Source organism: Lepidochelys kempii, chromosome 3 (genome assembly GCF_965140285.1).
Source record: "Lepidochelys kempii isolate rLepKem1 chromosome 3, rLepKem1.hap1, whole genome shotgun sequence".
Classification (NCBI taxonomy): Eukaryota; Metazoa; Chordata; order Testudines; family Cheloniidae; genus Lepidochelys; species Lepidochelys kempii.
In genome coordinates, this window is record NC_136382.1 from 142550350 (window position 1) to 142564280 (window position 13931).

The 13931-nt window shown below is 41.0% G+C and overlaps 1 protein-coding gene across 9 annotated transcripts in view; it reads right to left on the reverse strand.

Moving 5' to 3' along the window:
• The window catches only part of SMYD3 (SET and MYND domain containing 3), a 658827-nt gene that overhangs the window by 60188 nt on the left and 584708 nt on the right, over positions 1-13931 (reverse strand). For all 9 annotated transcript variants that reach the window (XM_073338294.2, XM_073338292.2, XM_073338291.2 and 6 more), the window contains 2 exons: positions 8043-8130; positions 3834-4008 (listed from right to left, as the gene is read on the reverse strand). In XM_073338294.2, coding sequence (XP_073194395.1) covers positions 3834-4008; positions 8043-8130 — 263 coding nt within the window. The remainder of the gene's footprint in view (positions 1-3833; positions 4009-8042; positions 8131-13931) is intronic.

Consider the following 13931-nt stretch of genomic DNA (forward strand, 5'->3'; position numbering starts at 1 on the left):
AAGTTTATTTTTGCAAGCTGTTGAGTGCTGACCATGATATGGGGTGGTTTTCATTTAAGTAAGTATCTGTTAACTTTTGTTAAGGTTCTTGGACAGACAAATTGTTACTCTGGAATTTACAAGAAAAGCTGTGTAAAATTGTTTGGTTTAGACTATTCAGTGAAAGTATATGTTGTCGGTTTCAACAAATTATGGACAATTATGGTTTAGGGCAAACGAATCAGTAGCTTTTCATTTTGACAGCTGTCAGCTCTCCTCTCTCTTTTCAAAGATCTAGAAATATTCAGCAGCACCCAGACACTATTTTTCATAAACTATTACAATTCCTTACAACTTGAAGGTAGCTCTTGAATATATAAGTTTGATAAATCGTTTTTTATGCAAGTTAGCCAACTGTCTGTGCCAGTAACATAAACTGGATGATTCTGAAAATTAAGTAACTATTGTAGTGAAAATATATATTAAAAACAGCATCGAGCATGCAGCAGCGAATATTAATCCTGCTAGTTAAATTATGGGGGACACACAATAAACACATTTCTTAAAATTAAAATTGTTTTTGACCAATTCTTTAGAGCCTTTCACCATTGTAGCAATCATTGCCCATATATACAGACTGCTTGAGTGTTTCAGTGATCCCTGTGGAGAATGGTATGAATATTTTTTCCAGAGCTGAAAAAGGAAAATAAATAGCTGTAATGGAACTGCAGGAGCAGCCAAGCAGTAGATTGATTCAACAGGAGAAAGTCAATGTATCCCAGAAGATTTCCTAGGATTTTCTCTCCTACTGCGTTGGGCGCAATTTGTTGTAATGAGAAACTGAGGATTTTTTGTCAGGTGTGTTAAAGCTTGTCGTGATGGCTGAAGGTAAAAAGAAATAAAGTAAAACTGAAAATGTCTCTCTTCAGAAAATGCTTTCAGATCTAGAAAGACTAAGGGCAACTTCCTTGAGGTACAAAAGAGGTCAAATTTCTCATGCATGTAACATTTCACAAAAGACACTTTAGCTGAATGTACAGGGTGGGGGAAAAAACAACCCTACCGTATTAAGTGGTTTGAATACAAGAGCATATCCCAGAAAACAAACAGGGGAAGATTTATGAAAAGACCCAATGAAATTGCAGTCTGTCTTACTGTAATCTTTATGCTGTGAAATACATGGAGAAACCCACTTAGTATGGCTGGCCTGACAGTCATTGTTAATAGGTTCAGGGGGAAAAGACAAGGGAGGATTTTTTAAGTGAACATTCAAATGGGCATTGCATTCAGTTGGGGTAAAATTTGCCTCTGCGCAGAGAGCTGATACAATGTCTATGCCTTACTGAAGTTCCACATAAGCCCTATTTTGAAAGGTGAAGTGGGACTTGTGTGGTCATGTGGTTTGTGCTGGCCTATTGAATAGGGATGATTTTCACCCTTAAGGAGTTTGGGTGTTTCAAAGCACACATGCCCTCTCGTTATAACAAGTCATGGCCATTACAGATGTATGGTTTCTGCCACTCTTGCCACCCACAACTTATGCAAACCTTTTGCTTCTTATAATATGGTGGAAGCGCTTTTTACAATATGGAGCTGTGATGCACCTCAAGTCCCTGTCTAAGGCTTTGTCTACACTGGAACGTCATCAGCAAAACTTTTGTCATTCAGGGGTGTTAGTCCCCCTCTCCCCCCAAATGACAAAAGTTTTGCTGACAAAGAGCACGGGTGTGAACAGCGCTTTGTTGGCAGGAGCGCTCTGCCGCCCGTAAAGCTGCTGCCACACAAGGGAGGTGGAAGTTTGTTTGTCGGCAGGAGAGGTCTCTCTTGCTGACAAACAGCAGTTATACTGTGGGCCTTTGAGCAGCACAGCTGCTGAGGCACAGCTGTGTCGCTAAAAGGTGCGTAGTGTAGACAAAGCCTCAGCTATTCAGAGGTAGTATGCTACTGGACAGGTTCCCAAGCACAATGCCGAACACTGTCAGCAGCCTACCAAAATCAAAGATGTGCTGGGTGTGAGATGTTCATGTTCACAGCAGTATGCATTGTTTTGCATTTCCATGCCCCCTGCATTTCACTGCAGTCGCGGAGCCTCTTTGTGTGCTGCAATATCACATGATGAGGCAGGACTAAGAGAAGAAATAGATACTGTAATGAAAAACTGCATTTTCAGTTTACACAGCTATCACGCATTACGCCACGCACAGGGCCAGCACAGACGGTGTCGTGTCTATCAGGCACTTCACTTACTTGTGAACTCTCCACACATTCAGAATCAAAAGACCTGGCATCAGCAGAGGAGCCACAGGCCAATGCCAGCCATGCTACCTCCTTCCCCATCTCTCCTCCACCAGATTGCCAAGAACTGTTTGACAGTGCTGGGACCCAGTGAATCCCAAACCCTACCCACAGAAAGCAGGATCATCCATAGCACCTTCCGTTGGCTTATGAGTGTATGTCTGCACTGCAGCTGGGAGTGAGCCTCCCAGACTGGGTAGACAGATGGTGTTGTGTCTGCACTAGTGGGGGTGGAGCTAGTGCACAAAAAACAGCTGGGTGGATATTGCAGCTGCAGCAGAGACTCAGGCTAGCCTCCTGAACTCAGACCCAGAGGGTCGGATAGGCGTGACAGCCAGAGCTGCTGCCAGAGTCGCAAGGTACCCATAACCTACAGGGCTAATGCCCTCAGAATCTCCCCCTGCATTTAGCACAAGAACCAGCACTGGCAACCAGGGAGGCACGTTCCTTCACCACCTCAGCCTCTTGATGTTAATTAAATAAACATCAATAAATAAATGATTAGGGGTTTGGAACGGGTCCCATATGAGGAGAGATTAAAGAGGCTAGGACTTTTCAGCTTGGAAAAGAGGAGACTAAGGGGGGATTTGATAGAGGTATATAAAACCATGAGTGGTGTGGAGAAAGTGAATAAGGAAAAGTTATTTACTTGTTCCCATAATATAAGAACTAGGAGCCACCAAATGAAATTAATGGGTAGCAGGTTTAAAACAAATAAAAGGAAGTTCTTCTTCACTCAGCGCACAGTCAACCTGTGAAACTCCTTGCCTGAGGAGGTTGTGAAGGCTAGGACTATAACAGGGTTTAAAAGAGAACTGGATAAATTCATGGGGGTTAAGTCCACTAATGGCTATTAACCAGGATGGGTAAGGAGTGGTGTCCCTAGCCTCTGTTTGTCAGAGGGTTGAGATGGATGGCAGGAGAGAGATGACTAGATCATTACCTGTTAGGTTCACTCCCTCTGGGGCACCTGGCATTGGCCACTGTCAGTAGACTGGATACTGGGCTGGATGGACCTTTGGTCTGACCCAGTATGGCCATTCTTATGTTCTTAAACATTGGGCTATTCATTACTATTTTCTTCACACTTCATACTAATTCATTTACATTAATTCTATCACGGTCTGTGAACTCTACACACTGTACCTGACTGCCCCACATACACACTCCCACCCTCAATTTCAAACACAGGAGCTCCCACAGTGATAGTCTCTACCAACAAGTGATTTTTTGGTGATGGAATGATGGGTGTGATGTGCTTATAAAAAGATCAGATGTTGACAACGGCTACTGTGGATAATCAGAGCTGCTATTGTGGTTTCCATTAATATTTCACATCCTGCTCTATTGACTATCCAAGCAGAATGGATATTTTATTTCATATGCTAATCCAGAAAGCACACTGGGAAATTGCGGTTGAAGGTGTGCACCAAAGCACTTTCAGGAATAACAGTGATAAGCCTTAATTGAATGGTCTCCAGGGGGGAAAAATTCTAACTTTAATAAACAGACCATCCCTGTAGGACACTTGAATAAACCACAGTCATCACAGCTCTTACCTGTATGGTTTTAGCGTCCTTTTGCCATAAAGCAAGGCTTCCCCCCACCGTCTGAGATTAATACAGGCATCCATGGCGCAGTCAAGCAGTTTCAGCAGATAGATGTTTGTGTCTGGAAGACTATCTGCATTGTTATTTAGAAGAGCCTGGCACATTGCCAGAACCTGCTCCCACTCTGTTATTAACCTCAGTTAAGGATTCATCTTCTTCATCAAACAAAAAATACAAGTTTCAATGTTGTTAGCAAGGAATAAGAGCCATGGGGCATAAGATAAAAGAGATCCCATTATTCCAGGCTCTGTTTCAACTCTTGAAAACATACTTAAAAAAACATAAGTGGTACCTCAGGTAACTAAATTTTGTTTACAGTAAACAAACCATCTTCTAACGAAGGCTGCATTTTGAGTGGTAAGGAGTAAAGGAAAGGTGACAAGATGAGAGGATATATTATTATTTTAATACATAGCTGAAGCAAAACCCAGCTACTATTATTCTTTGGCTTTTTGAAACATTATTATTTTCTTAAACACCTTTCCTAGTTTCAGTGATTTCTTCAGTGTTCTTGTGAAATTAAAACCAAGCCTGCAGATACCTAATTTTCATTTTATTTGAAACAGTTCTGGAGAGCAAGGTTTTGTCAGTGATCTAATTGGCTGTGTCAGAGAAGCAGCACTGCGGGTTTCATGGATAACAGAGAAAACATTGCAGTTCCACTGTCTGATTGTTGCTTAGGTTTAAGGATCTTGGTGAGAAAGAATATTTTAATCTCCAATACAAGCAGGTTCTTTTGTATGCTGGGGAGAGAAGAAAAGTGAATTGGGGTTCACATTCAAATGAATGAGGCATTCACTATTGCAAACCACTCTGATCTTCACCATGTATTAAAGTTACTTAACCTATTTTCCTTTCACTTACACTGGTGTAAATCACAAATAACTCCTTGAGAGTTAATGGACTTACACTAGCGTAAAGCCCATGTAAAAGCAAAAAGAGAATCAGACCTAGTTTTCAGCTTTCTCATCTGTAAAATGGATACTATGGCCTTGATCCAGTAAAGCACTTAGGCATATTCTTAGCTTTAGCATGTGAGCAATCCCACTGAGGTCATATATACTAATATATGCCCTGGCAAATGAAATAATAATACTGTGCACTTATATAGCACTTTCCATCCAAGAATCTCAAAGTGCTTCACAATTTATTTAACCTCATGTAGCCTTTGATTAATTCAGAGGGCAAATTGCACGTCACTAATGACAGGTTCTTTACTCAGGTGGAGACATAAAGCTTTTATAATAAGTGAGGTTGGTGAGTAACATAAATATAGACTTGAAGACTTAATTTAAAACCCAAATAAGCCAAAGTATTAATGCAGTTCCAGAAAAAGAAACATACAACATAAAGAGCTGTAGTGTTATCACATTCACAAACTCCTAGAGACCTCTGAAAACAAATACAGAAGAAAGTAGTCAGTGGAGTACATTATGAGGGGAGGTGACAGTCCAGCTTGCATCTTCTTGTCAACCCCCATGTGCTCAACTAGGGTCAAGCAAACACCATTTTTATACACCTTTTCCCTTACACCCATGCATATCTGGGACAATGTTTGATCAAGACTCAAGCCCTGTCCATGTGTGGGATTCCAGGGAACCATAATTAGGGTTCGAGCTGCTTACACAAAATACTTTAGTCAATACGCTTCCCATTGGTCTTGATACATCAGTGCACTTAGCTCCCTGATTACATATACTTATAATCCCCCAAATCTACTATTTTAAACTTCCTTTTGTTCTTCTGTTGGTTTACTTATCAAAAGCTATATATTTCTAAATCTTATGAATGTCAAGCATTCATGCTAACCTTCAGGTCTACAGGCCTCAAACCTATTGCATAAAGCCTACTTTAAATATTAATATGTATACATTTTATGTTTCCCTACTGTCGTAACAGCTTTAATGGCTTCCATTTTTACTATTTAAATCATTTTAGCATTGCTTAGCACATAATGTATAGTTTAATCTTGCAAAACAAACTCCCCTAAAATCAGGTCACGGGGGTCATAGGTCCACACTCATGCCAATGCTGAAAAGTAGCACAGGCCCCAATCCAGCAAAGCACTCAAGCATGCCATGAGTACTCCCAGGGTGAGGGAATGAGTTTTACCTGACCATGGGAACACTCATGTACTTAAATTTAACAACATGCCTAAGTGCTTTGCTGAATCAGGATCAATAATACTCACTATAAGGCACAGTTACTGTGAGGTTAAATTAATTGTTTGTTATGTGTTTTGAGACCCTTAGATGGAAAGCATTTTATTAGGGAAGAAATTTATCATTATTTTATTTGCCAACAATGATGTGGTTTATGAATATTGATTTCTCACACACAATTCAGGAACTATATTGAAATGTTAATTAAAAAGAGTAACTATAAAACAGGTATAGCAAACAGTAATTTGACAAGAATTCTTACACTACGCCTGTTGAGAAAAGATTAGTATAATAATAATAATGATATTAATTTAACATAGAATTATAGACTCCTTTATAAAAACTCTTTTAAAGGCCGTATACAGTCATTTCAGATATGTACCTTAGGCCTTGTCTACACTGCCACTTTACAGCGCAGCAACTTTCTCGCTCAGGGGGGTGAAAAAACACCCCCCTGAGCGCTGCAAGTTTCAGTGCTGTAACGTGGCAGTGTAGACAGTGCACCAGCACCGGGAGCTACTCCCCTCGTGGGGATGGTTTTTTACAGCGCCGGGAAAGCTCTCTCCCAGCGCTGGTGCCGCGACTACACAGCCACGTCAACGTGCTGCCGCAGGAGCGCTTTAACGTTGCTAGTGAAGACATACCCTGAATCTTTCTCTCTCAGGCTATTCTTTATGGCTGATTAAGGATCGATGAACAGGAGAAAGCAAGATTATTTTCACTTGATAAAATGTTTGTAGTAAGCATAAAGCATTGACACTCCAGAGAGTTCAACATCTTAGCTGATGTTCAGCATCACTCAAGATGTTTTCATGTCTCAAGATATTGTTTCATACATTCTGTAGCATCTAATATGAAAAGTGTAATATTCCAAACCTCTTGAGGCCAAATTCTGGCTGGTAAGGTACATAATCACAAGCTAGAAAACCTGCAGTCAGCAGTTCGAATGCTATGGAGAAATTAGCTGTTCCAGTTGTAACTTAGGCTCAAGTCATTGTAACTTAGGCTCAAGTCACAATGACTATGCGGTCTTCCATTTCCCTCAAGCCAAAGGAAGACTAAGAACCCACTCTAATTTACACTGATTTGTACCTTATTAGATAAGTAATCCCACTGAAATCAAGGTACTATGTGAGCAAACGTGCCAGAACTGTGCCCAGTGTTAGATCAAAAAACTTAGTGACCGTTCTTTGTGCTAATAAATTGGTTTCTCTGATTAGAAGAAAATCCTATGTTTTGGCAAATGGAGGTCAGCTTCTCTGGAAAAAAATGGTACAAAACTGATCTGCTCTTTTCCAGCCTAGGACATCTCTAAACAAACAACTTTTTTTGCAAGGCCAAAATGGAGCGCTCAGAGATTCTGACCTATGTAGCTCTAGAGCTGTACCAAGATGCCAGAAAACAGCAAGTCATCCTGCCACAGTTCATGAGCCAAATTCATGGCCGGTGTAACTCCACTGAAATAAACGGAGTAAGTGCAAGGAGGAATACAGACCAATATGCCTATCGTTAGCTACAAAAATCTTTGTTTCTCCTACGCAACGTTTCTTGGTCATTTTGATGGTCTTTAAATGCTTACAAGGCTGCCATTATGCCTTAGCATGATTTATTAGTACCAGGCAGTCTCATTAAGTTTTGGCTTAACAATTGTTTTGAGTATTATAATGACTCATGGATTATATTAGGGTAGTGCCTAGAGGCTCTGCTTAGGATCAAGGCCATGTAAGTGCTGTACCAAGAGGTAGACAGTCCCTGCCATGATGAGAGTATAGGCTAAGAACCCTAAAATGACATAATCATTGGTACAATTAAAATATTATTTGGTTTACAATTCAAATGAATGCAGAGTATGTTAAAAAAAAAAGAAAAAAGGGAAGATTAAATAAAAAATGTTTTCTACCCCAAACGGGGTGCAAAAACTTACAAGGTGGGCACTATGGATTGTTAGTAAAAGCAAGGAAGATTAATTTGCCATTGACTGTCACTGAAAGGATACCTTCTTGTGACCTTGGGTCTCCCACTTTAGTTACAGCATCTTTGATTTCTTTCCAGGCTTTCTCTTCACCTGCCAGCATGTCAACATCCTGTTTTGACAGAAACAAAAGCAAGAAACAAAAGCGCTTGATAAGAAAAACAGAGTTGACTCTGAATATGTAAGAACATGCCATAATGATGAACAAAGGGTTATAAAAGATTACACTGGCACAAAGAGTGTTGGGCCCGTGTATCAATACATTTTCTCCCAAATCATATCTGGAATGAATAATGGAATTCACTGTTGGCCTGTGTTTGTGTCTCCTCTGTATTTGGTTTCCATGAATTTTCTAATGAATGAGATTACTCACTGGAATGTTCAAGGATAATGAAAATGTTAAGGAATATTAGAACATATCAAGGAAGGTGAATTTTGAATTCATAAGCAGTGAGTTTGCAGACCAGAAAGCTGATTCTAAGAATTATGATCATCTGAGCAGGGAATAGAAGCAATAGCATGTCTCGTGTTTCCTATAAATACAAACCAAACAGTTCAGATATCAGCTACTCACAAAGAACTTCTCACTAACAGTCTACAGACACACAAAACTATGTGTAGAAATGACTCGGCTAATAATTTTGAATGACTTCAATAAAACTAAGCTGAGCACAGATAGTTTGCAAGCAGAAAGAGCCTAGCTTCATTCAATATTCAAATTATAAACACGAGTCCAGTGAATTAGTTTGCTGCTCAGAAAAGGTTACTGGGGGGGGGAGGGGCGTAAATCACAGTTATCCCCGTTCCTGCCAGTAAACCGTACCAACAGTCACATTTTCACATCACTCTTCCATAATGCGGTGTATGGAGGCACAATGCTTAATGGTGACAGTAAGGGACTGGACATGAGGAGACAACTCTGCCAGTGACTTACTGCATAACTTTAGGCAAGTCACTTAGAGCCAGATTTTTTAAAGATATTTAGGTGTCTCGAACACAGTTAGTGGCATTTCCAAAAGTGCTTTTAACCCAATTGTGCTTCAATTTCTCCACCTGTAAAATGGGGAGAATAATACCCATTTTTGCAAAAGGCTTGGGTACCCTCAGATGAAAGCTGTTACAGCAGTATAAATTGTACTTATTTCCTAATATTTCAAATAATCTCAAAAACAGCCCTCTGGGGAAAATGATTACATGAAAGAAATTGGGTATAAGGAGCGAGCGAAGCACTTTTGAGCCAATACACACGCCATAGGTACGACAAGAACACTGCTGTTGAGAAGTTTAAAATCTATGTCTCTCTTGCACTACATAAATGGAGAGAAATCGGAGAAGAAAATTAATGATTGTAAATTCAAAATAACAGAAAATATTTGCAGGGCACATGTGCTCACTTTCATGTTTAATTTTGCAGTTATGTCTTTCACTCTGTCCAACAAAACAGTTGGACTCTTGCATTGTCCACGAGATGGTTAAATCAGAATTGGTCTCAGCTGTCTTACAATTCTGTAACATTCTGGATCAGAAAGGTATGAAGAGGGCAGCATTACCTTATTGCAATCTGCAAATGCAAAAACCAGTTCTCCAATTAAAAAAAGCTCACATGGAAATAATTTTGTACATGGCTAAATCTGCCACCAGAAAGGAAAAGGGTCAAAGTTGGGACAGAAGAGCTCATGTTGCTGTAGCTATGTTAGCACAGCTAATAGTACAGACCTAACCGTGTTAAGTTTTGTACCAGACTTACACTGAATGACTCAAATTCAACCTTGATATAACGCCACTGACTTTTACGGCATTGCATTGCTTACAACAAGGCTGAACTTGGTCTGACAAACTGTCCTGAATATTGGGCCTGATGGTGCTCACTGAATGCCTCTGTAAATCCAGAGTTGGTCCACTGATTTTCACTGCTATAAATGAAAACAAAATTTGGCCCATAAAATTAAATAATACATGACCACAAAATTAAGGTGGGGGATGGGGATTACATGAACAAAAAGGAGGAAATTTCCACAGCCACTGTAACTCAGCCACTTGCCCAAACACAGTAGTCGCCTTGCTATATATGTATATGCATTGTGTTAAAATCCAGGCTGATACACCTACAACCAAGTGCTCAGAGACCACTGGAATAACAAGCACTGGGCCAGATTTAGAGGTGAGAGTAAAATGGTGTACAGGAAATTACAGGTCACTCCAAAGATACAAGGCAGTGTTAAGGGGGTTAATTTACATGTTGTGGGACTAATGGATGGTATAAGTTTAAAGCATATGTCAAGGTAGGATTTTAACTTGCACCTTCTTAGACCTATTGGGAGTTGCTTTTCTTGCCGCATGCCTCTGTTCCAGCATCTCAAGACGCAAGCTGCAGGGACATAGAATCAGATTTTCCCTAGCCCTTACACAGCAGCATGGGACACAAGGATACAAAGAGTCTCCCCGCCCTGTATGTCCCCTGCAAGACAATCACAGGCACTGTGTTTGGTGGAGCACAGAAACTGCACCCTGTGCACACATCACACTAGAGGGGGCTGGAGGCATGGCCTTGACCACCATCCCCAGGAGCCTGTGGTGCGGAGGGAGCTCTGGCCCTGATAAAGACTTCAAGATTTACATCACTACTTCAGTAGGAGATTTGCCTTTGTTCTCAGAATTACGCTGTTGGAGGACTTGCTTAGGTAAAGATTTAGCTCATTAAACATCCTTGATTCTTGGAAGAGGGTTCTTCCTATATTTTTGTTGCTAGTTCCAAACTTCAGACAGGACAGATTTTTTTCTGTCCTTTTCTGTAGGACTTTGCCCAGGGGATGCTGGCTACCCCTTCAATAAAGGCAGTCAATCGGAAGCAGCAAAATGACTGAGTGATCACTGTGAAAATACTTCTGCCTTACAGGCTAATAAGCTTTTCCCAGTAAGTTGTTTCTTTCACTGACTTAGACTTTGCTCTGAAAATCTTGGCCATATGATATGACTAAGACAGCTAAAAATACAAAGCTGCCTTGGAGTAGGAATTATAAAAATAATTGAAATGATTAATAGTTACACCAAACTGTTTAATTTCATCTAAGAGCATGGCAGTAACAAGATCTAAATGTCCATGAAATAATCCATTCAAAGTGACTCTTCAGAGCATGTTCCCAGCCAAACCTCCAGGTGTGCAGTTGCCAGCAGTAAAGAGGAACACGTCTTTTCATCTGTTGAAATGAAGAACCCAGCCTGTAGCAAAGTCAGCAGCCTTTGAACAACAATGAAAGTTTAGTGACACCGGTCTAATTATTTCCCCCACTGGCAATACTGGTGTTCAACACAAGGGTTTAGTCTTCAAAAGAACAAATTGATTTGATTATTTGGATCCAGTGTTGTTCTGAAAAAATAATTAACTGCATCACAGGGATACACGACGAACTTCCAGCGGATGAGGCCGGCACATTGACAGATTCATGTTTCACATGTGGAGGTGTGCTGATGAGGGAAGTGCAAGCAGATACGTTGAGTGGAAAGGTTCTGAGAGAAGGAGCGCACTGAGCAATGGCCCTTGCTGTTGCAGTACGTCCTGGTCCTACAGTATGCTTGTTGCCACATGCCAGCAGGAGAATAGGGTAACACAGACCTGGCAACACCGCCAGTATGACTGGCCACATTCCCTTGGAGTCATGAAGTGCCACTGGGCATGCTACTTGATCCAGTAGTCAAGGGAACCCAAGATCTGTGTTGTAGCTTACCCCAAATAGCTATCTTGAGAAAGAAGATCCCTGCACCTTCCTCACTTCCCCATGCATAGGGGATGCCCCCAAATTTAGCCCTTAGCTTGTCTCCTGGATGGTGACTAAGATCTTACAGTAAAACTTCTGTCCTGCTGAAGGCACAAGAAAGCTCTGCATTTTTCCCCTCCTTCATCCCTCCTTGTGGACAACTTTGGTAGCAGTGTGCAGCTTTCTAACCGCAGGGTGCCTGAGGATTCATGGTCTCCACCCAGAATATCTCTGGTACTTTGCGGGGACTGCCTACTCTTTCAATAGCTTTCCAGTTCAAAATATGTTCTTTCCCAGAGCCTAACTTGGCTTTTGTAGTAAAACGAGCCCCAACCTAAATCCCTCCCAAATGGTCTTGAGCAGTGGTAAATCCTGATACCCCAAAAGAGAAAATACTGTGCAATTTCAGACATTTTCCCCCCAACTCACTTTAGGAAATTAAAACTCAAAGATTCTTGTGTATAACTACAAAAGGGCAGGATTTTACCCTTCAAATTAATTTGGCAGTTCACACTGTTTACAGTGAGTAGTGTACAGAGGAATATGTAATACTATTATAAGCAGAATTTTCTTTTGGTAAAACTCTGGGGATTTTTCCTTCCCTAGCTAAGGCAGATGTACAGTTCCATAAAGGATTTGAGAACTCAGGACTAGCAAATCCCTTATGCACTTGCTTGAATATTATGAGTCCTACAGATTGTAAATCAGGACAGCATTGTTTGTTGTTTTTCCTTTAGAATACCCTGCTTGTAAATCCAGTTATCTTCCTGAGCAACTGTGAAGCTTGAGGTTGTAAGTGTGTAGATAGATATTCATCATCAATTTAAATGTAAGGAACTTGTAAGTGGTGTGCCCAGCTGTGTTCACTGAAAATGCTCATGAAAACAGTCTGCTGCACAACAGGCGTTATTAAAAGTCAACATTTGTCATAAGCCATCACAGTCTCTCCCCAGTGCAGGGTTCTTTTAGCCACAATTGTTGAAGTGGAGCTGAGACCACTGATAACAAGAACAAGGGGACAACATTGAAGAAAGAGGGGGAAACATTTGATGATGATGATTTCTTTGTATTGTGGTCATACCTAGAGGTCCTAGCCCCATGGTGTTACACACTATGCAAACATATAACGGAAAGTTGGTATTAGGTATCAATAGACACCATTCACCATAGGTACGGGACATGCTCCAATTTTTTCCACAGGTCACACGAGTCAACATCTGTCCTGTCATTTCTGCTACTTCTTGGTGCCTTAATAATTCCTGAAAGTGGTTTCTCTCAACTAGAGAGCAGTGTTGTCTCTGGGTACAGGATACATATTGTCTTCTATGCTCTGATTTTCTCTTCCTCCCCTGTTGTCTTTGACCTCCCTCTCTTGTCTTCTTTCTCTCATCTTACTCCCCATCTCCTTCTTTTCACTCTTCTTTGCCACTCACTTTCTCACCCTTTGTCAAAGCGCTCCCTAGCCTGTTCACTCCAAGCACTATCATTGTTATAGGTGATGTGTAATGCTGTTAGCACACCTACTGACTAAATCAATTACTGTTTCTACTAGAATCACATTTAAAATTTTGAGTGTTAAAACACAGCCCACATGGCCTGCTATGAGAAACACCAGTCACCTCTCCCCTGACCAAAGCAGCCTGATCTCAGTCAGTCAGGGACACTCAACCCCCTTGTCACATTCACAAACACACCAGTCTCTCACCACCATTCTGCCTACCCACCCAACACACCTGTCAAAATCTTCTCTCCCCAGAAATGAGGTTGCTGAGGATTTCTTCATGTAAAAAAAACACAGGAATGTAAAACTAGAGACAAAAACTCAGAAATTAAGATTGTATTTTTTCTTTTTTTCAAGATAAAAGAGATAGGTGGACAGATGCAGAGCAAGCAATATTCCATATCTCTGACCATTATTCAGGATATCTGAGTCAACAGTGTGCCCTTGTTGCCAAGAAGGCCAATGGCGTTTTGGGGTGTATAAGTAGGGGCATTGCCAGCAGATCGACGGACGTGATCGTTCCCCTCTATTCGACATTGGTGAGGCCTCATCTGGAGTACTGTGTCCAATTTTGGGCCCCACACTACAAGAAGGATGTGGAGAAATTGGAGAGAGTCCAGCGAAGGGCAACAAAAATGATTAGGGGACTGGAACACA